This window comes from Tamandua tetradactyla, chromosome 24 (genome assembly GCF_023851605.1).
Source record: "Tamandua tetradactyla isolate mTamTet1 chromosome 24, mTamTet1.pri, whole genome shotgun sequence".
Lineage (NCBI taxonomy): Eukaryota > Metazoa > Chordata > Mammalia > Pilosa > Myrmecophagidae > Tamandua > Tamandua tetradactyla.
Genome location: NC_135350.1, coordinates 54,670,005 through 54,694,091, shown reverse-complemented (window position 1 = coordinate 54,694,091; position 24,087 = coordinate 54,670,005). Strand labels below are relative to the sequence as shown.

The window sequence follows — 24,087 nt, the reverse complement described above, 5'->3', positions numbered from 1 at the left end:
GCTGAGATCAGTAATATCTAATGATATGGCTGTTGTGAAGATTTAGCTATGAGTCCAAAGAAAGGAAAAATATGAACTTTTAACCTTGGTAATGCCTAGCACAGAGTAGGCACTCAATAAAATAACAACTACAAGAGACCTGAAGTAAAGGAAGACAAATTCCAATTACTCCTGGTAAGAAAATTAGATTCTCACATTTATGAATGGATATTGACAAATTTCTACATTTATGGCACGATTTGGCTTATGTTGAAAATATGTTTACAATATAAACTACAAAAGATAAATATGCACATTTCTGCAATGTGTTTCTGTGTATGTTTTTAGAAAGATATGACTGTATTTTAGTTTTTCCAGATGTTGTTTCTTTCCAGAGTTTTTAAAAGAGATATGAAGTGATATGCCTCAGTTGATTAATAGACATACGACATTTTCCAAATGTGTTCTCAGTGTAGTTCTACCAGTGACTCAGGGTTCTGTTTTTGTCAATCAGTATTACTAATTCAGTGAACTGGTTAAGTGATTCAATAATACAAATTAGCAGATAAAATCAGGACTTAGATTGCAATATCAAACAATCATGTGATTGTAAATCATGTCTCCAATTTCTGAAAAATGAAAGTCACTAATTTTTTTTAAAGTTTTATTTGAAGCTAAGGAATAAGCATTTTAAATGTTTGGAGAATTTCTCCATTGTATCTTATTGTTAAAAAGAAAAACAATCTTGAGTGTGCATTCTATATAGAAACTGTATTTTTCACTTTCTAAAAGAGAACACATCTAACTTGGAGTTGGAAAAAATCAGCAGTTGGAAATACTACTATGCAGTGTTTAATGTTGGACTTGGGGTTTGTTGAAGGAAAAACTGTGAACTAGATGAAGTTTGATATAAGTATTCTCTTCCTTTTTTTCTAAAAAACTCCTTTTCTATCATTTTTTTCTGGCTTTTGCTGTCCTATAAACCAGCATCCTTATATGTTTTAATTCCCTCCCAAAAAGAACACAATTCTTTAACATATTTTTTGTGTATCTGCTTTCAAAGAAAATCTGTAAGGAAAGAAGCTGCTTAATTCAAAAGATATACTCTAGAATCAAGAGTGTCTCAACCTGGGTCTTCTAGAAAGCAATCTCTGAGATACAGATTAAGGGGTTATCACTTTTTTTGGTACAAAGTTAAGACTATGAGAATGAAAAAAAAGGAAATGAAGCAAAGAAAGGGGCAAAACAATGCAATGTATGCAATCATGATGCTGGGTGCAGCTTCAGAGTGAGACATAAGAGACATACAGGAGACAGCACATGACACATTTAAAGGGCTCAAAGAAGCACTGCATTTGAAGTAGTTCACAGAAGACAGAATGAAGGAGGAATACATTTGCTCAATTACATCTCCCATTTCCCACTGGACAAAACTCATCCCACTGGGAACTAACTATTGCAAATTCTGACTCCTTCATGGGCGAGGAGGTCAGAAACCATGCCTGCAGCATGGTATTTCATCCAAATCTAAAGAGAGGAACGACCTGTGATCAAGAGAAAGTAAGGAGGTAATTGAAGGGCTCCTAGGAGGTGCATGATATTTCTGTCTGAACAAAGTGAGGATTTTTGGCATCAGGATATCTTATGGGGAGTGATATTCCAGGCCAAGGAGAGTTTTTCTAAGGTCTCTCAACAGTTCTCTACACTGTTGGAGAACTGCCTATTCTATAAAAATACAAGACAGACTCCTGGATTTTTAGGTCCAGAAGGGGAAGCAGAGACAAAAGCAGAGAAAAACTAAGAGGGTCTTCACAAATAGTCTATGTTCATTCAAATCAGGAATGTAAAATGTCAGCTCCTTCCTCCTCCAATGTAAAACTATTCTGAATGGTAGAAACAGTACCTTGGTGTTTGAGGAAGGCTAAGAATGATGGATAATGCTAATTTTTTAACTATAAAAGCAGTCCACTATCTTATATTTTTTAAAGCCCAAGGTGGGAAGGAACTCAGCAACCTGTCATAAGTAAACTAATTTCATATATCCGAAAACTGTCAATACCACAATAAATCCTTTGTCAGCAAATCAATCTTTGTTTTTTTTACCATTATCTTTATTAAGTCTGTGACAAGAGTGACTAAATTGAATGGGAACCTCAAAATAACCTAGAGCTAGTTTCTTAGAAATCATCAGTTATCAAAACTGAACTTTTTGATTCCCATTCCTTTATGATCAGAACAAACCAGACACTCAGAAATAGTAGCACTCTAAATGAAAAACTGGCCTCCCTGAATTTCCATAACAGTTCAAAGAGAGGAGGAAAGAAACTAAGAAGAACAATTTGTTATCAAGGAGGGATTAGCCAAAAGCAAAGTGAGGAAGAATATGGGAATTGGCCTCTGGATTCAGTGGTAACACAGCCTCTGACCCCTGAGTGAACAGTCATCAGACTTTAATAATGGCAAATAGAAGAACGTAGAATTTCAGAGTAGATGCTTACCCAACCTGAAAATTCAGACTCTTAAAGTGAGGTAGAGTAAGCCAATCCAGCTTAACATAAATCAATTATTATCTTTATCAATAAAACCATTTAGAGAGACCAGTAATATATATAAAGAAATACTAGGCAGCATACTCTAAGTGCCTGGTGTATTCTATTGTAATTACAGAAAGACGCAATGTGGTGTGTTGCAGAAATCATAAGGAAAGTTTCACAGAACTTGGGAACTGAACTGAACCAAGAGCAATTACATAAAAACGAGCTTAGTGTGTTTTGGAGAAAATGAGTAAACTGTCCAGTTGGTGTGGAGAATTATACAGAAAAGTATTAGGAAACAAGGGCCTTCTTGATGTGTGTGCTGGGACTGTGAAATAATCCAATTGATTTTCTGTGTGACCTAAGAAAATAAGACTCATTAACAAATAGTCACAGCACATTTTTCCAAATGAAGCTTCGCAATGCCTGCTCACCACATCCTGAAAGACAGATTCCCAGTTAAGAATCTTTCTGGTCTAGAAAACCACTCAATAAGTATTCAATAGTGGTGAATGTTGTTGTGTACAAATCGTAAGAAAAAAACATGATGTATTTCCTCTGTTATGCTTTTGGAAAGGCAAATGGGAAGGTTAGCTTATTATTTTTATGTGCATTTTGAGCTTGTACCTAAATCATGCTTAGAATCACTGTTCTCACCCTCCATTACAAGATGACTGTCATTTACCTAAAAATGAGTAAGGTATTTTCTAACAGAAGTCTTCTACCACAGAATGACAATGTTATAAATAATTGTCTCTCGAAATAACATGACATTTTTTGTCAACATAATTTGTTAGTTAGAGTTGTGTAGTTTTTTCCCCCTTCACAATAAGATCCAGTTGATACTTATTATCGTAATAGAGAGTAAAATATAAAGAGTACAGAGTATAGAAGGCAAAAACTGAACATGGAGTATGAAATTGGTATAATATCCTAAGATAAAGATCATGAGAAGACACAGTCACTGAATCCAGTTTTGGGGGGAAAGCTCAAGTAATTTCTTCAAAAATTTTCACCTTTGGTTTCACAAGTCTCTAAATGCCCTGACATTTCTGCCGTTCCCAGAGAAGTCTGCTGATGGTGTCCTCAGTTTAAAACTGTATCTTATAGCCTCCAAAGCATTCCCAAAGTGCAATAACATCATCTTAGATTCTTAGAGACACAAGAAACCCTGGACCTCCTTGATTTATCTCCTTCCTCATGTAGGAATCACTTCTACACAATTCCCCATAAGTGCCATCCAGAAAACGACAATATCCAGGTGTGGAAACTCACCACATCCTAAGGCAGTTGTTTCCATTTTTAAACATCTCTACTTGGGAGAAAATTCCTCTTCAATTAAGATGAGAGCTGTCTTTCTGGAATTTCAGTTCATCAATTCAAGTTCTGCCTTCTAAACTATACATAGGAATTCTGCTAAGACAAATTTTCAAATATTTGAAGTTGGCTATCATAAACCAAAAATTTTCTCTTTTGACCCAACTTCTAACCTCTCAATCATTTTTGTAACTTTATCTCTGGTCTTTCAAGGGTACCAACCATTTCCTCCTAGCTCATTCTCCAGTGACCTCTTATTGAGCCTCATCCTCTTCCATCTTCACTGTATTTGATATGGTTGACCTTTTCAGTTTTTCCATCTAAATCCACCTCCTCTCTTGACTTCCTGACTTAGCCTTCCTTTTCCCTTTCCTCTGCTAGCTCTTTTTCTGCCTCCCACATCATAAATACGAGTACCACTAAGACTCTATCTTTTGCTCTCCTGTTTATAATATCATTCGATCTCACAAGGTATCCATGGACGCATTGTTTGAGAAATATTATTGAGGATTTATAGTATGGCAAGCACTGTGCTAGAACTTGAAATTATAATCAGTTAAATAATTCATTTATATTTCAAGCATTGTTTTCTAATAAGTGATTCTCCAAACTAGCTGGTCATTTGTATCTTCTTGGGAGTAATTTTTTTCAATGAACTTTTTACTTTGGAATAAATTTGGATTTACATAAAGTTTCAAAGTACTGAACATTGCTGTACACCCCTCACCCAGTTTCAGTTTCCTATAATGTTACCATCTTACAATATCATGGTACATTTATCAAAGCCAAGAAACCAACATGGGTTCAGTATTATTAACTAAACTCAAGATGTCATTTTGTTTTCACCAGTTTTTCCATTAATGTCCCTTTTCGGTTTCAGAATCCTTCATCTTCTCTGGTCTGTGACAAGTCCTCCAAGAGTCTCCTTATTTTTCGTGACCTTGACAATAAGGTGTATTGGTCAGGTATTTAGTAGAAAGTCCCTAGATTGGGATATGGATGATGTTTTTCTCTTGACTAGATAGAAGTTATGGATTTTGGAAAATAATACTACAGAGGGAAGTATTCTTCTCATCACATCATAGCAGGAGGTACATGATATCCACAAGGCATCATTGTCCCTTCTCCTTGAGAGTCTTTTAAAAATTTAGATTTCTAGGGACATTCCAACCAGACTTTAATAGGTTGTGGAAAGGTCTTAAAAGCTATACATTTTACATTCCTTGGGAGAAGAGTCATATTTGGGTTCCAAACTTCATATTTCCAAATGCTCCTAGGACATATGAATGTCTCAAAAGCATTTCACGTCTCCCCAATGAAAGCAGCTCTCTTTCAAATATGGTAGCATACATTCTGCTTTTCTCTCAGCTTAGTCATTTTGGAGACAGCTTTAATTTTCCCCTCTCCTCCTTCCCTAACACATTACTTGTCATATATCCAATTAAATACTGCTTTGAAATATTTATTGAATTTTATTCTTTCTCTTCATTCACATTGCTACCACCTTGGTTCAGATATTCTGGACTACATAGCAACAGCTTCCTCCTTACTTGTTCCTTCCTCTCCAGTCTCTCCTCATCTGATCCATCCTGCACTCTAAAATCAGTGCCAAACCATTGCCTTCACATACTATACCCCTACTGAAAATACTTCAGCTAAGATGTTTTGGGGGCTGGGGGCATAGGCTGGCTCCAAGAATCAAAGCCAGGTCTCCGGCATGGCAGGTGAGAATTCTACCACTGAGCCACCATTGCATTGCCCTGAAAATACCGCAATAGCTGCTTATTTTCTATTACTATTCGATTCACAAGAAGGAGACCCTCTGAGTTGAAATACACTATGTGTCTTTAATGTTGTAGAATGGAATTGCTCCTAAATAAGCCGGTATTTGGGGTGATCTTTTGATGAAAAGAATGAAGTGCTTTCCCTTGTTGGTTTTCTGTAAGAATTGTTTGGTCATGATTAAGTGCTCTTGAATTTGTTATCTTGGATTAATCTCTTTTTCAAGATTCTGTGATTACTTTAAGATGGGCCCAGGGCTACCTTTTGATTTATGAGCCATCACCAGCCTTAGAAGACTTAGTAGTACATAGTTAGGGACAAGAGAAAAGGGACCATAAAATAGACCATCCAGATCTGCCTCTAATCTATCCCGGAGCAAGAGGCCAACTCTACACCAAGCTTTAGGTAATAAGGAAAAAGAGAGTCTGGATATTTTCACAGTATTCAAACAATTTCCAAGAGTAAGAGAGGACACAACAGTTTAAGGTAAAGTCTTCATTTGTAATGACAAGCATAAATTTATCTAAATTACAAAAGAAATTCCAATGTCTAGGAAATTCTACAGAGATGGCACTGCATCAAAAATTGAGGATGCAGTGACTAATGTCCTTGTTCTGGAAATCAGGTGCTTATCAAGTCAAGATTTCCCTCAATATGATATAAAATTAACTTTTGTTCTAGACATTTTGGTCTCCTCAATCTCTTCTGCACACACAAAAAATGTTCATTATTAATTTATCCATCTTATGCTGTCTTCTGAATGTTCTCCATTTTTTCCCCTCCATCTCTATTATAGAAGCACTGACTCAACTTTCTATTTCCTTGGTGAATTTTCCCCAATAACTCCAGCCCATAATAATTTCACCTTCTCCGAGATCATATTTAGTCTGTATTATGTAATTTAAGCTTTGTTAAATACTGAATTATTGCACAGTGTTTACACATGGTGAATTTTTTTATTCACTATAGTGTAAACTCTTTTGAAAAAAAAATGTATTATACTTGAACAATTCTCCTGAAAGCTTAACACAGTATTAAACATACTTTATAACACTATTAGACACAGTTTAAAATAGTCTATTTAAAATGCTAAAAAGTTTTATATCTGTCTTCCTCATTATTATGTTTTAGAAATAAAGAACATACTCTCCATTGACCCACACAGTACTATGCCACAGGAAAGTCATGCCTTTGGATAAGTTCATATTTTACTGATGGTGATAATCAACACCTAACGTCATGAAAAAATCTAACTCCTCCTTGTCAACCTCGTAAGCAAAACTAGGCACAACTGTCATTTCAGCAAGGAACTCTCTAACAAAAATGAGTCACTATTAGCAAATCCAAAGCCCTTAAATATGCACACAAAGAGTTGTGTGAAAAGGTGAAGGGTTCTTAGTCTCTAATTATGGAAGTTAGGAAAGTGTGTGTGTGTGCATGCATGTGTGTGTTATGTGCAGTACTGATATTACAAAGCTTACATTAAGATCTTTTTTTTTTTACACCTTCTCAGGTTACTTTCGAAATAACTCTTTTGTTTATTTACATAAACAAAATGATGTACTATGAGAAGCTACTGCTCTAGGAGGACTCCCTGAACAATCTGCCCTCAGATTCATTCATTCAACTAATATTTATTGAGTATTTATAGTGTATAGACACCATTCTAGGCACTAGGAATATAACTGTGAACAAAACAGACAAAATTCCCTGCCATCATGGGATTACATTCTAATGGAACTGTTCAGAGCCCTGTTGAAAGCATGTTTATGACTGGGAAGATTCCTGCTTTTTTTTTCTTTATTTCCCTTCAATGGTGAATAATATGGAAACTTCCTTTAATCAACACTAAAACTCCAATTTGCTGAATGAACACATTGATTCTAGTCCTCCTTTTTCAGATAATATTTATGTAATACCTCTAATCTTGTCTAGTCACAAAGTTGAGAATATGAGTAATTTGTGGAACACTTACATGCCAATTCTTCTGTAAAAATCTTTATCCGCATTATCTGACTTTATCCTCAAAACAACTTTATGTCCCTGGTTGACAGGTGAGATTAATATTATCAATACATAGACGAAAGAATAAGGCACAGGGAGGTTAAATAACTAAATCAAGATTCAGGACAATTATTATGGAACAATTTAGTATTTATGTATGGTTGTCTACTCTTTAAAATATAAAAAAAAAATTCTTTTCACAGAAGAAAACCTTTACCAAAAAAATTATTTTCAATTTTTTTGATATTTAGAGCCTAATTTTGGCATTGTATCTTCATCTAATGTTCCAAAATGATCATTTTATTTATTTTTAATTAAGGCAATTATTTGTATAATTCAAATAAATGGCACAATCCCATTTTAGTGAGATTTCCTAAAATATCATTTATTTTGTAAATACTTCATTTTACTTTACTAGTGCAGGTCAACTTATGAACCTGATTCATCTTAAGGTATTGGGTTGTGGCACCAATGCCAGAAAAGTACCTTAAATCTCTTCATTACATAATATTAGTATCAAAATTGGCAAGTGTGAAGAACCTATATATAAATAAGAGGCAAGAAGCAATCTGAATCTCCAACAAGAATGCAACAAACAGAAAAAGTGGACTTGCAACTTGCAAAACAAAAGTCCCCTTTGTGAAAGGCTCTCTAGCATTTCCGGCAACAAATCCCATATAACAAGAGATGAAGAAACATGTTCTTCTACAACCTCTCTGAGTCATGAGCCACTATTTTGCTAGTAATAAATAGAAATGTTTTCTTTATTGAGTTTTCTGTCTTTTAAATGACTGGGCATAGTTGCACCAACAACCACCTGCATTCATTTATTCATTTTACAAATATATTTTGAATTCCAACTATGTTCCAGGCACTCTTTATGCATCCTCTCAAAAGTAAATAAGGCTAAATGAATAAATATATCCATAATTTTGCAAGGAGGGAAATGTCTTATTAGTAGCTCATCTTGTTATAGTCAACTAACTTAGGCACTTTGAATAAGATCATTGCTATACTCTCCATTACTGTTTTGGGATTAATGTCTCTAGGTTACAGGTTAGATAAATAATATAATATAGCATATTATATGGGGAAAACGTAAAGAATTAATGAAAGTATTTCATGCCTATTTGATTTGACCTTGCTGATCTTCAAAGTAGGCTATTGTTTAATTGATGTGAATTAAAAATTAAATATTGCATCTCTCTCCAACCACTTCAAAATATCTTTCCTTAGTTCTCTACATTCCAGCAATTAGAAATTCATTTGAGCTGCCAAGAGTCATTTTTAAAGATGCAAATATGCTGAGAAGGCCAGAAGTCATTAGCACTTTGAAGTATACCCATTTTAATTAAATTGCTTTCCTCTTATATTTTACTTAGAAACACTCAAGACCAACTGGTCTCTGGATCTGTTATGGATCCAGTAACAGCTGGGGTCCTTTGTCACTTAAGATGGATCCATGGTAAATGAAGCATAAAGGCAGGATAGGGTAGGATTGAGAGCAGGACCTTTGGAGTCATACAGATAGAGTTTGAGTCCCAGCACGGTAGTATGACCAAGGGAAAGTTAATCTCTCAAAGTGTTAGTTTCCTCATCTATCAAGTTGTGTTATTAATAACAACACCTACCTCCTAGAGATATAATAAGGGTTAAAGAAGATTCAGCCATCCTCTACTGGGTTCCCTGAGATAGACATTAAGTCCTAATGCCCTAAGGTTTTGTACTTAGCAATTTAATTTATTTCTTATGTATCTACAATGGTACTGTGTACCTTCCTTGGGACAATTGAGAAAATAGTCATTTAAAAAAGGGTGCTGCATGACAACACTCTTGTGGAACCCAGGTTAAGAAAGGATGTGAGGATCAACAGCAACTTGGCATGTGGGAAACACTTTTAAAATTACCATTACTATTATATATAGGGTAAGTTTAGCTAAAAAAAAAAAAACGGCATAAAAGAACTAGGAAGCCACCTCACTGCGTGATGATGAAATCACTGTATAACTTTAGTAACTCCAGAATTTAGTTGTGCAGTAGGTTTTTCACATACATAAGAAAATTGCTAATCTCAAATGGATGCTTGGGACTACTTCATTTGAAGCATTGTGCACTGTCACAGAAAAGGTGAGTTAAGAATATTTTTAACTTGTATATATGAATGACATTACTAAATGTTTGCCTGAGAAGACGATGACTGACTTGCAAAATTAAGAGGTACAAGTCACAACCTCTGATCCCCACGAAGGCTCTTGCCTCTTATTCCCTATCTGAGGAAGAAATAGTTTGAGTAAAAAGGTGTCTTGTGTCATGCAAATATTTGCAAGTATTTGCACCAGTTACATAGTGCCTTGTTCATAATACATGCTCAGTAAATATCTCTTGAATGAATGGAAGATGTAAGATGCACAAGAGAAATTACCTCACTCCTACCCTCCAAAGCCCTTGGCAGTAAAGAAAAACCCTTTATCAAAAAGATACAATATTGTGCTTGCTTCGGCAGCACATATACTAAAATTGGAATGATACAGAGAAGATTAGCATGGCCCCTGCGCAAGGATGACACGCAAATTCGTGAAGCATTCCATATTAAAAAAAAAAAGATACAATATTGAAGCCAAATACATTTTCTGTTAACCCGTTTACATTTACTTATAGACTTCAATATAAGATTATTACAATTAGTATCCTCTAAAACATTGTGAGTTTAAAAAGTATTGTGAACTGACCCGAGAACCTACTCGCCAATCACGGAGCATTGCTTAAAAAAGTTTCAAATTATCCAACATGAACATGAACTTTTAGAACACAAACTATTAGGAAGTCAGGAACTGCCTTCACTAAAATTAACAAGATTATGATTAACTGGAACCATGGCATGTCTTTAGAAAGCTAGCAAATGAAAATGTTGCTCAAAATGAAGTCACTATAGGGTGTTCCCTTCTTTTGGAAAGGAAGAAGTTACGACTGACTTCTTCATCATTTTAAGAGTCATAACTACACACATACTAAGGTTATATTCCATCACCCAAAATCCTCAGAGATGCAATTAATTCTAATGGAATTATTTTTCTAACACAATAACAAAGCTGAAAAGATATTATCCAATATCCCTTTTTCAGTAGTTCTTTCTCAACCTGTTAACAACTGAAAAGTTAAATAAGAGACAGTTGAGAAATATAAGCCCTTTTAGAAAAAATGGGATTAAGTGGTTCAAATTTTCTACTGACTCTGAAAATTATTTTAAATAGTTTTAGTAAAATAAAAACAAATCAATTTGGCATACAGAATATCAATGACATTTTATATCATATAATACAGTGTTATTGTAATAGGTTTAAAATAGCATAGAATTAACAATTATAATAATTATTTTATAAAATATTATTTTTCTATTTATTCCACCTTGCTCAGTAGGAACTTTAGGATATCCTTCCTCTAGAACTTGATTAAATCTTTAGACATTCACTCTGTATTGGTCTGTATATAACAGACCTTCTAGGAACCATTTGAATGCCTGTTCCTTTTTTCCATTCCAGTGTTGTGTTCAAAGCCTTCCCAACTCCATAACTCATAGCCTCCAATTCCCATTTCCTGCCTACCAGGCCTTGCCCATTTACCTAAATGCTAAAAGTTTTGGATAACCTTTACTTAGTAACTCAACATAACAGAACTAGTATTAGATGAGTAATAGCTCTAGTTCTGTCCATTAACATCACCCCCCACTAGCCCCTCCTTCACAAGCCTGTGCAGCCTTCCTTCTAACCATGCCAAAATTCTCCAGGTTTACTTTTCCTGGACTTCCTTTGACAATGCCATGGCTACAGTATTTTATGCATGCTTGTACGTGTATGATTTAACCATAAAATGCACTGACTAACTAATTATGAATATATATCAGTGCATTGGGAAATTATATTTGCTATATTATCAATTTATAAGTGATTGATGTATAATACATTGTTGATAATTATGTATATATATAATAAATTATATGGATTAATTTTCTATTAATTTATAACAGATTATTAATATAATAGTGATGCATTAACCATATAAGTACTTAACTTATTTATTATAGATACATACCATTTATGTTTATGTTAAATTGACCTATAGTATACACAGTCAATCCCCCTGTGGTATGTGTCCCTTTTTTACCTCCAGTCCTTCTTCTCTCTAAAAATTCCTAAAAAGAAGGGTACATAATTTGCAGATGTTGGAATGAAAATTACCCTGTATCAATCCATTTACTATATGCCAGATGTTTTTACAGAAAACTAACATTAATGTTGGAGCTGTGGACACGTTGGTTAAGAACAGAGATGTAGGCCGTGACTCCCAGAGCATATGTTTGAATCATCCTTAGGGCAAGAGCCATTCATCTGCCCTCTTATACTCATTCACCAAAGGAGATATTTTTGGAAATGTGTCAGTATCATGGCTTGAGCCTAAACTTTATTGAGCCTGGGACTTTGACTTGTCTAGGTCCTTCTTAGAAGGGAAAAGCACTAAGGTATGGTTCAAAGATCAGGGAGGTGATGGGGTACAGCGTGGTACCTGTCTGTCCCTTTGTTCACTAGCCTCGTTCCCCTTTCAGCACTTATTCTGTGTCCTGGCACGAGCTGATTACAATAAAAGGGTGAGAAAAAGTCAAGATGAGGTTTTCCCACTTGGCTTTCTGTTAGATCTAGGGAGTCCAGGAGTTAGCAGTTTGGAGAAAAATGGGACAGTGCCAGAAGCTTGGGCCCTTGGAACAGACATGGCAGGTCAAGCACCGCCAGCTGCACTTTCAGTGGGTTAGCAGTTTGGACAAAGATGGGACAGTGCCAGAAGCTTGGGCCCTTGGAACAGACATGGCAGGTCAAGCACCGCCAGCTGCACTTTCAGTGGGCATAGCAGAGCATGGCTGCAATAACCGAGTCTTCCAGAATTGCTTGAGAATTTCTACACAATTGAGAATGGAACAACAGCAGTGTAAGTGTGGCTTGAAACACCTGGGATATTTGAAGAGGAAAAAGAATTTCTAATGATCTTTTAAGCCAAAGGCACAACAGGGCAAGTCCCAAAGTTCTGAAGTGTTTGGAGCTTCAATTACTTTCATTTTGTACAATGGGAATTTTACTTGCTGCCACGTACCTGCTTTATAAAACTTGAAAGATAGATATTTTAAAGCATATTACATCGAGAATACTTTTATATTCTCAAGCAGAACTTAAATCAACTAACAAATATCAGTGTCACAGATTTTGCTATGGAGGTTAACTTTTTTATTTAAACATTCTTGACCAGTCTTCTCTTAAACTCTCTTAATTTGGCTTCCTGGATTCCATTTGCTTCTGTTTTCCTTCTACCTCCCAGAGAACTGCTTTGCTCACTTTCGTTAGTTCCCGAATTGTTGGTTTTTCCTAAGGGGTTTTTCCCTCTTAATTTCTTTGGCCCCTGACAAGATTCTTTCTAGGGCATGTCTACCTGAATGTGAATGTCACCATATCTCAATCTCACCTACTCTCCAGACTCCTATTTCAGACTATCTCGTGAGGAGGCTGTTGAGGAACCAGTGGACACCTCAGGCTCACTATTCTGTATTCATCTCTCTGAAGTTCCTCAACATACTTCTCCTACTAAACCCAATGACAAGGTTATCTAAATTGTAAACCTAGAAAACATCAACAATTCAAGTTCCCTCACTCACAACATCCAAATAGTCACCAACTCCTAAATAGTGTTATCTTTTAAATAATTCTGTCCTATCTTTGTGCCATTGAAGCCTTCATAACTTTATGTCTGAATTTTTGTATCAAACTCCTAAGTACTTTTCCTTTTTCCAAGCTCATTTACATGTCACTAAATAACTTACATTTCATATGTAAAGTGAAAATTTTATCACATTTCTCTCCATTTAAAAAAAAAATCAGTGGCTTTGTATCTTTTAGTAAATATCAAACTAGTTATCATGATATCCAAGGTCATTTGGGATGTGTTTACAATTGTTATAGCCTTAAATTCTATCCCATTTTTGTTTATATTATTATATATATTCCATACTTTACCTAAGTTTCACTCTTCGTGCTTGTTCTAGTTTACTAGCTGCTGGAATGCAATATACCAGGACAGAACGGCTTTTCAAAAGGGGAATTTGATAAGTTGCAAGTTTACAGTTCTAAGGCAGAGAAGATGTCCCAATTAAAACAAGTCTATAGAAATGTCCAATCTAACCAAGGAAAGATACCTTGATTCAAGAAGGCCGATGAAGTTCAGAGTTTCTCTCTCAAGTGGAAGGGCACATGGTAAACACAGTCAGAGTTCCTCTGTCATCTGGAAGGGCACATGGCGAACACAGCATCATCTGCTAGCTTCTTCTCCTGGCTTCCTGTTTCATGAAGCTCCCCGGGAGGCGTTTTCCTTCTTCATCTCCAAAGGTCACTGGCTGATGGACTCTCTGCTTCGTGGTGCTGCAGTATTCTCTGCTCTCTCTGAATCTCTCATTCTCCAAAATGTTTCCTCTTTTACAGAACTTCAGAAGCTAATCAAGACTCACCCAAATGGGTGGAGACGCACTTCTACTTAAACCATCTTAACAACCATTCTTGATTAAACCACATCTCCAGGGAGATGATCTAATTACAGTTTCAAACATACGATACTGAATAGCGATTAGAAGAAATGGCTGCCTTTACAAACTGGGATTAGGAGTAAAACATGGCTTTTCTAGGGTACATACATCATTTCAAACCAGCACAGTGTTGTACGGTTTTATTTTTTCTTTTATGTTTACTCTGGTAACATAAATACAACCTGAAACTTCACATTTTGTCCACTTTCAAATATGCAATTCAGTGGTATTAATTATATTCACAGTGCTGTGCCACCATCACCACCATTCATTATCAAAACTTTCCCATCACCCCAGAGAACTTCCACACGAATTAAGATTAACTCCCCATTCCCCACCCACTTAAAAGTCATTCTTAAGAAAAGAAACATGAGCTTCACTGATTGCTATTTCAGTTTTAGTTAGTATATACATTTGGATGAGAAAGAGAAATTGAAAACAAAGTAAAAAAAGGAATTACTGGATTTCTGCAAGAGTAAAAAAAACACTTTAAACAAAGTTATTGATCCTTGTTTCTCAAAGAAATAAGCACCCATGATTCTCCCTGCCATGGCAAAGTTTGCAGCTCATTACAAAGTAAATGGAAGACAAATACTCTTATAAAAAGGTTTTCTTATAAGCTTTCCAATGAAAATGTTGGTTAAAGTTGTAGAATATCTAGCTTTAGCAAACCTTAGCCTTCATCTAATGTAAACCCTCCATTTTACAAATGAAAACTAATGTCCCGGAAGAAAGTTGTAATTTACAGACCATCTCAGAGCCAGAGGGTGGCAGAGCTAGAACCAGGTCTGTTCACCTCCGGTTCTCAGCATGCTTTCCCTGCATGCACATACACATGCGCACACACACAAACACACGCAAATCACATTGCTCACATTCTTTTCAAAAAGTAAAATAATAATAATAATAATAATGAGACAAATCAGAAATAGCACTTAAAAGTAAACGTTATATGATAGAAACAGGATCACTTTATGGAAACATTGATGTAAAGATTATATCCCTTGGCATTTTGCAAGGAGTAGAGCTTTTAGGGGATCTAGAGACCAAATTCAAGAACCTAAGCTTATCCTTCAACAAAAGCTTAGTACATTTGATTACCCTGAGTATATATTAGCATAGGATTAGAGTTTTCTTCCATTTCTGCCTTTTGACAAGCATTGAGGAAAGAATAAAATACTGTGTGAGTACTAAAAAGGGGAAAAATCCCCATCGACCTTGAATAATCATTTCTACCATGGCATTCCTGCTGGCATTTTACCCTGATTTAGGCCAGATTAGCTCATGACTGCATTATATCTATGAGACAATCAGGTCCTCTGGCTCACCGTCCCGCTTTCCTCCTCCCACCCTGTACCCACTTCCAGATTTACCTTCTCAAATCACTACTTGCATTATGTTACTCCCTTAATTAACCTTTTTTTTTTTTTGCTTAATAGTCTGGCTGCCTCTTGTCTGCCTCTCCAGTCAAGCATTCTCATTTCATCACCAAAGCCTCACTCTAGGCTATCCCCCCTTGTCTACCTACCCCCTCTCTTCTCTACTCTTACACATCTTACCTAAGCTTCAAGGCTTAGGTAAGGACCCCCTTGTGTCCTCCATGAATCCTTCCCACACCCCTCCATCCCTCACTGCAGAGAGCTCTCTCCTCTGCTTTAATAAAGTTTTTTTTCATAATGTTTCACATCTGTTAGTCTTGCCTGGCCAACTAGAACATAAGATCTTTGAAGGCAGGAAACATGTTTTAGAAATCTCTTGAGCCTTCTTTCCACACCCATATACTGTGGCATTTCAGTGACTACAGTAGGCTCTCAGTAAATGCCTTCTGACTTCTTGAGGACAGTCCAGACAAGGTCGAGGATAAGAATGCTGATTATATCCAAGCAACCAGTAATGGCTGCTAAGAGCATCAATAGTGTTCCCCAGCCTGAATTTCAGATTCATCACTTTCTTCCTGCACCACACACTCCACTACTAAATTGTTACTGACTAATTTCCTCTGAATGTTTGTTAAATCAGTCTAGAGCCATGGTCTTAAGTCTGATCCACTTCTAACCAGTTCATGATATCGTTTTTGGCCACCTCTCTTACTCCAAGAACAGAGCCAAACCAAAGTTTTCATTTAGATCCCACTTTTTTTCTCTCCATAAGAGACATTCTCATCCCTTTTCATTTGTGGTGACCTCTTCCCAGGTTCGAAGGTAGGGGTGATGTCATGCAGACACTTCAGGTGTGGAAACACTCCTCTCCCGAACACCCCCTCACAGCTAGGACTATAAAAGATAGCTGGTTTCCTTTCCCTTCATTCCCTTCAAAAACACCACCATGCAAAGGGTAATAATGCCTTGAGTTGGTGGAGTCTCCTCATCTCATTGCCTTCCTCCTATTTTCCTACATGGAGGGCTAGAGAGCTTTGTTTCCAGCTTCCTAACCCTTCCCAGCACCTGAAGTTCCAGCTTCCACCATGGAACCTGTTGGGTTCCTGGCACCTACTGCCCTTCAAAGTGAAGTTTTCCTTCCTGCAATTTCTCCTTAAAATAGGAAATAACATATTCCAAGTAAAGCATCTATTTGCCTCATTGATATTGCCCTCACTGGAACATTTCATTTACCTTTCCTGTTTCTCTATCAGCAACGGGAGATTACGGTCTCAGAAGAGGGGTCGTCTTTTCTCCCTTTCATCCTCCCAACTGAAATGGGTACATTAATTCATTCCCAGAGGGCCTCTCTCCTCTCCGTCTCCCTCTCCCCCTCTCCTTACCCCACTTTCTCACACAGGCACAGGCGCGCGTGCACACACCAGGTAAATGCTCTCCACAGCACCCCGAGCTCCCCGCCAATACCCTAAATCAAATAACTCCCTTTCCTCTGCCTCGCGCGGGATGCCCTTCTTGGTCCAGCTCCAGCACCACTCCTTTAGGGGATTTCCCTCCCACCACTCCTCCCTGCCCAGCGCAGCTCCCCCTCTTGACTCCGAGGGCAGCCCCTGTCCGGCACCTCCCAGCCCTCGGCTCAGCTCACTCGTCGGCAGCTGTGTACAAACAGCTTGGCTCCTGGGATCCCTCCCGCCCTTGGACCTCCCCACACGTCCAGGGACAGCCTCCAACAGGTGCAGTCCCCGGTGCGGAGTTCCTTAAACTCGCGCTCTACCAGTGGTTCAAGTTCTCGGACCCGCCCCTGCCAGCTCCAGTGCACCCTAGTGTCCAGATGTCATTGTGCTTCGGCGATTGCCCTCCCTGCAGTTCCAGCCCCAGACTTTTCTCCTGGGTCTCCAGTGCCCAGCGCGGCCACTTACCCAGGGCGAGGGCCAGGAGCAGTGGCACGGAGCTGCCGCTGCTGCCCGGGGCTGCCGGGTCCATCAAACCGGCTCTGCGGGGCGGGCAGCCCCTAGACGAGTCTTCCGCCTCCTTCTTCGCCTCCTTCCCGGGCTACGGGCTCCCCACGGGGTGCCTGGAAATAAGTCCCGGAGTCAGGAGGAAGCGAAACTACTCCTCAGGGTGGCACCCAGGGCAGGGAAACACCCTGGGAGGGCGGGAGGGCGGGCGGCCGGCTCTGCGAGCGTCGCGGGGAGGAGGGAACCTCACATGCATGCCCTCTCCTTCTGCACAGACGCCACTAGGCGCAGGAGTCCCGTCGCGGTAGTCTCCTCATTGCTCCCACCCAAATTACCCCACACCCACACCCAGGGTACGTTCGGGCTGCCCTTGGCCCAGCTCACCCACTCCCCCTGCTGGGTCGCACCTGACCGTTCACTTCCCTCCCGGCTCGGGGAATGAACGGCGTAAGTAGGTAGGTGGGTAGGAGCGAGAGAAGCCACCTGGAAGGGTGTTTGATGGCAGGGCAGGCCAGCCGCGGCTGTGAGAGAAGTTAACCCCCGGGAACCCACAGAGGTAGAGTTGGGGACTCAAACAGGTTCTGTAATTCTAACATCTTATTTCCATTAATTGTCACAGAGGGACCAGAGCTACCACTGACTGCGGGTACCTTCAGGCATTTGACAATATAAGGCTTTTCTGATAATAGGCCATCTCAAAAGAGCCAATGTTGTCTTTATCTGCATTCCAATTGCAAATTAATATGTGTAATCATCGATTTCTATAGCATGCAAAAATGCAATAAACATTACTTTACATATGAAATGCAGTTCAAGTGTCTACCACTTCCTCTCCGTTGCTTAAATGTTGTCTTTAAAAATGTTAAAGCTAGTATCTTAGTTTTCATTGCATTGTCTTCTAATAAATTGTTGACTGTCTGGGTTTTTCACCAAGATCTACTTTAGAAGTTTTATTTTGATTTTTTAGCTATTCGTTTGCCTAATTATTCATTATATTTTCATTTATTTATTTAATTCTTTTATCCTATTTATCTTTTCATTTTAATTAAGTCTATAGAAATAAGAAGAGAATGCTCCTTGCTTGCGGCTTGCTACGCGCTAACTACCTCTACTCCATCACACCTCCTCTTCACCGAGAGGCGGGATCCAAGGTCTGGCATTGAACATGTTCTGTAAGACAAAGGCGGCATCCATTTTACCTTACTTGATTAATATATTCCTCTCCAAAATAACTAAAAGGTACCTCTGTTTTTGCTCTTATCTGCGTTCCAGTTGCAAAATCAATATGTGTAATCATCGATTTCTATAGCATGCAAAAATGCAATAAACATTACTTTACATATGAAATGCAGTTCAGGTGTCTACCACTTCCTCTCCATTGCTTAAATTAGGCATATTATTGCATACTTTTCTTCCACAAGTAGCATTTAATTTCAAAGCCAATTCAAATTATTTTATTACCAAAGGGAAAAAAATATATCCATATTAATAAAAATTAATTCTTCATTTACTGAATTCCATTCAAACCTCACATGACAGTTCATTAAGCATTCGTAAAAAAGGCAGCCATGGAGTTTAGAGAACTCCCAGGTATAGGATAGTAAGTTACTGCACACAGATGAAAAGAGCTGGAATATAGGAAGTTAAAGACTTTGACCTCATTTCCTCCTTTCAACTTGTCCATCCTCCCTTTTTTCTTTCTGCTGTTCTCTCACTCTCTCAGTATGAGGACCCTTCAAGATGGCATCCTAGCCAATAGTTGTTCTGCTAGCCCCCAAAAGAACACGACTAGGTTATTTTCACTTTTCGAAGATACTAATAAAAAACAAAGCACACTTAAACAAAAAATACTAAATCTTTATTGAGTATCCTAAAGTGCCAGTTTTTGGGTTAAGTCTCATCATTCATGCTATTCAAATGATAAATTAACTTTTTCAGGCCACTCAAGTATGAAATAGTGCCATTTAATACTAAACAAGTGAGATGAATTAATAACTTTCCCTAAGGGCTTCATTTACTACCAGGAATGTTATAAGTACTCAGGAGAACATGCCTTCTAAATTTTCTAACACCAGAGATTCTAGTTCATCAATATCCCGTCACTTCCCATTTTTCTTTTGTTTCTCCTCCCTCCCTCCCTCCCTGTCTTTCGCTTCCTCCCTCCTCCCTTCCTATTTCTCTTTCTTTCTTCCTCTGTGCCTTGTTCTCCCTCCTTCCCTCTCTCTCCTTCTCTCTTTCTCTTCCCTCCTTTTCTCTCTCTTACTTCTCCATTTCATCTCCCTCTTTTTTCTTCCTCTTCTTGTCTCCCTTCATGCCTCTGTCTCTCACTTCAGTCACTCATGAGGGACAGACAGTAAATCTGGGATCCAACATTAATTTTGAAAGGGTAGAAGGTAACAGTTGATCTTTCTGGAGCCTCGGTCATATAATTAAGGTGTGTCTCAATGCTTTAGACTTTAAGCAGAGCTATGATTAAGAGAAGAATATATCAAAATTACAAAGGAATGACAAGGTATAATTGCATGCCCACAATCTAAGGGATTGCTTGAGTGGTGGTTTTCCTGTGCCAGATTCAGGCAGGTGTAACCAGCCCTCCCAGATAAGGTACGAGGCTTAAGGAGTTTCCTTTGAAGGACCTTTAAGTATCGGCCTCCGGCAGGGACAGGGGCAAAATAAGCTTATGGCTATTTGTGGAGCACAACAAATAAACAGACAGACTTGTGGTGGTAGAAAGGAAAAATGGAAGAATGCATTCATTCTAAGGTCAGCATGCGTTCTCCAAATTATGTCCTCAGGCCATTCAGTAGTACAGGAAGATTTCTTGGTGGTCATTAATTAACATTATTTGATTCAATAAGGGTGAGTGAATGAAAAAAATACAGATGGTAAATTATTTTTGTAAATATAATTATATAGTAATGATAAACATTTTACTTTATAGTTATTGAAAATAAGTGGTGCAGAATATATAGAGAGCTGTTAAATATATTACTTGAAACTATTGGACTGGTCTCTGGGGAAATACCAGGAAAATCACTGCTCAAGAGATGTGTTCAGGTAATTTTGTTTTACAATCTGATTTATCTGGGTTTTTTTGTTTGTTTGGTTTTATTGTTCTTCTTTTTTATTATTACCGATTTCATTGTACCTTATTTTGCAGATCCATTGCATGACTTAATTTGTTTGAGCTATCTTTTTAAAGTAGCAGCTGCTTAATGAAAACTTAGCAAATTTCAAAAATAATGTGATATTATATTTGTTAATTTAGGTTCACCATTATGATATTTTTCTTTGACCAAATTCATATATACTTTCAAAAGAAATTCCCAACTGAAAAAACAAAAACAGATTTTTGTCCTGGCTCTAGTTGAAGGCTAAGTAGGCAAGAACCTAAATGGTATAAATTTAATGCTATAATATGGCAGGGCATGTTATATTATCTGTCCATAATTGCCTGCCATGGTGATTTCATTCATTCCTACATGGTCCCAGATTCCCATCATTAAAAACAGCTCTCAGGGTTGGACAACAGAGGTGGGATATTATGTACTATTGGTTTCGAAGCCTGTGCAATCAGTTCAGATTGAATCTATGCCACTGAATGGCTGAATCTAAAATTACTCACCTCTCTGAATCTTGGTTTCCTTATCTATAAAATGTGATCATAAAGACTTTCATGCATATTTTTATGGATCACACTGATATATATCTCCATGGTAAAAATCTGGAATGTTAGAATTTATTTAGTAAATTCTAGTTGTTTTATTTTTACTAAAATCTATTTAGAGTTTACATAGAGAGAAACATTGGAAGCCATTTTCTTTTACTAATTCTGTATGATAAATAGTGTGAAATGAAGGAAAGGCAACAGCACAGAGCAAAATTCTTCTGGAAAAATACCACTGAGCTTGAAGTCCCATAGCTTGGACAGTGCTTGAATCCCTTCAGCAGTATGGTATTCCATTTAGACCTCTCTGACCTCCTTCACCCTCCTTCATCTCTCTTTCTATAAAGAAAGATGGCATACAACCAAGAACACAATAATTTATTAAACAGTAAACAGAAAATACAATGTTTTGAAGGCCTAAATAAATTAGCTACCTTATTTCCCTAGGCCAAAATAAATAAATTTGTCTTTTAAAGTCAAAGAAATTAATGTTGAATGAGCTTTCAACGAAGCAGGCAGGATATAAATCCAGGAAGCTTTACATGTCATTGTGTCTCCTTCCTCCAACTTCTTAGAAAAGAAAAATGGCCTAAAATCATTGAGTAAGAGACAATAAATTCCTCCAGAAAAAAAGGAAAGAAGGGCCAGAGGCAAATATTTCTCATCTGTGGTTGAATGTCCTGGTAAAGCATTCTGTGTTTTAAAAGATGGTGACTGAGAAGTGTGGCATATTCCTTGCATGGTTTGAGGAACAAAGCAGACTCCCCCAACTGCCACCTCCACAGATGGATCATTTATCTTGAACCATGATCTTATTGTTCCCCAACTTGTCTCCAGTGCTTCTGGAGCAAATCTACAAGGATAAACTTATACTGTGGGCACAAAACATATATCTCTTTACTTTTATACCATGTGATTTAATTCTATGCCACAATAAGGCTAAATGGTAAGGAAAATATTTATTTTTATACTATGACCATTTGTTTTAGTTTCCTAGGCTACTTAAGAAAACACCATGAAATGGTTCAGCTTAAACAATGGGAATTTATTAATTCATGGATTTGAGGCTTGAAAATGTCCAAATCAAGGCATTATTTAGGCAATGCTTTCTCTCCAAAGACCAGCATTCTCGGGCTGTGATCCTTGGTTCCTCTGTCACATGGCGAGGCACATGACAGTATCTCCGGATCTCTTCCTTCTCTTCGGGGTTCTGTTACAGCTTCATACTGTCTGTGACTGTTTCTCTCTCTGTCTGAATTTCATTCTCTTATAAAGGACTCAATAATAAGACCCATCCTGATTGAAGTGGATCACACCTTAACTGAAGCAGCCGCATCAGAAGGTCCTACTTAGAATGGATTTGCACCTGCAAGAGTGGATTAACTTTAAGAACATGCTTTTCTGGGGTAAATACAGCTTCAAACCACCACACCATTGTGTGAGGGTTCTCTAGAGAAACAGAACCAACAGGAGAGATCTGTAAATATGAGATATATAAAGGTGTTTCATGCAACTATAGGAACGGAAGACACCAAAATCCGTATGCAGGCTTGAAGCTGGCAGCTCCCTGAAGGGTCTGAATAAACTCCAATGGAGAGGCTCACTGACTGAAGAAGCAGTGAAAGACTCTCTCTTCTTCCTTAAAAGCCTTCAGATGGATGGAGGGCCAAGATGGCAGCTTAGTGAAGTGTGAGATTTAGTTCGTCCTCCAGAGCAGATAATAAATAGCCAGGAATAGTACAGAACAACTCCTGGGGCCACGTCAGTGACCAGTCACACAGTGTACCCCAGTCTGGACCAGGTGGACCAGCTGCAAGCCCCCCCAGAACCGTGTGTTCTCCAAGCCACAGCAGCTGGCGCCCCTCCCCCACAGGCTGCTTCCCAGAGGGTAAAGGAAAGAGAGTTTACCAGCGACAGGGGCTGAGCACAACCAAACTCTAATTGTGGACTTAATTAACAAATTCTGACAACTAAAAATAGGCCCCTATCTCAGCTGAACCTTGAGTAAAAGCAAAGGTTGCTGGTTTTTGTCCTGGTACAGAGTGGGCAGGGCTGGCAGAAAAAGAAAAAAAACAGAGGTTTTTTTTTTTATCTGAAAAGGTCTGGGCCCTGAAGGAAAGGAGAGGGCACAAAGGACCTGGAGATACACAGAGCAACGTACCAACTTAAGCTCTTGATTGGCAAACCCAAGGAATGGGAGTCCTGCTCTGAAAAGGATTTTTCTCTTTCATTTTGTTGGCTGTGTTTCTATGGCTTGACTGCTCTTTGAATATAGCTGCAAGGCTTCTCGGGGTCCGTTGCCCCAGCATAGGCAGAATTAAGGTTGTTTGAGTGTTTGGAGCCTGTGCCTTCCCCAGGAGAGGGGTGGGGCCCAGATTAGGTGGAATCCCTCCCTTGAGGAGTTCAGACCCCAGGTCTGGAAAAGTGAAGTGATTAAAACCAGCTCACAACCTCTCCTCTGTCTCCACCACGCCCCCAGCAGGGAGCGTCTGCTGAAGTTAAATATACCACATCACCTTATGCTGGTGGGAACTACAAGCAGACAAGCACCACATACTGGGCAGGATAGGAAAAAATGGAGAGCCCAGAGGCTTCATAGGAAAGTCTTTCAATCTGCTGGGTTTTACCCTCAGGGAAAACTAATGCAGGTGACTCTTTTCTCCTGACAGGAGGCCAGTTTGGTCTGGGAAAATCTGACTGGGATCTATAATACCTAATTAGACCCTCCTATGGGGGGGGAAAAGGCACCATATAGGCAGGCCAAGAAACAAGAAAGCAAAAAAATTCTGATCTGTTAAACAAAACCTAAGTAGAGGTTCAGAATAAGCTGAACTGAATGTCAAAGAACAGATAG

The 24,087-nt window shown here is 38.2% G+C and overlaps 1 protein-coding gene and 1 non-coding gene across 2 annotated transcripts in view; one reads left to right on the top strand and one right to left on the bottom strand.

The window, feature by feature from the left end:
• BTC (betacellulin) overlaps window positions 1-17,735 on the bottom strand; it is a 50,069-nt gene extending 32,334 nt beyond the window's left edge. Inside the window, exon 1 of the mRNA XM_077143165.1 lies at window positions 17,528-17,735. Within this exon, the coding sequence (XP_076999280.1) occupies window positions 17,528-17,591 (64 nt within the window). The 5' untranslated portion in view covers window positions 17,592-17,735. The remainder of the gene's footprint in view (window positions 1-17,527) is intronic.
• LOC143668643 (U6 spliceosomal RNA) lies at window positions 10,104-10,210 on the top strand. The gene has a single exon (XR_013168508.1). It is a non-coding gene; the product is annotated as a U6 spliceosomal RNA (small nuclear RNA).
• Window positions 17,736-24,087: the final 6,352 nt, after the last annotated feature.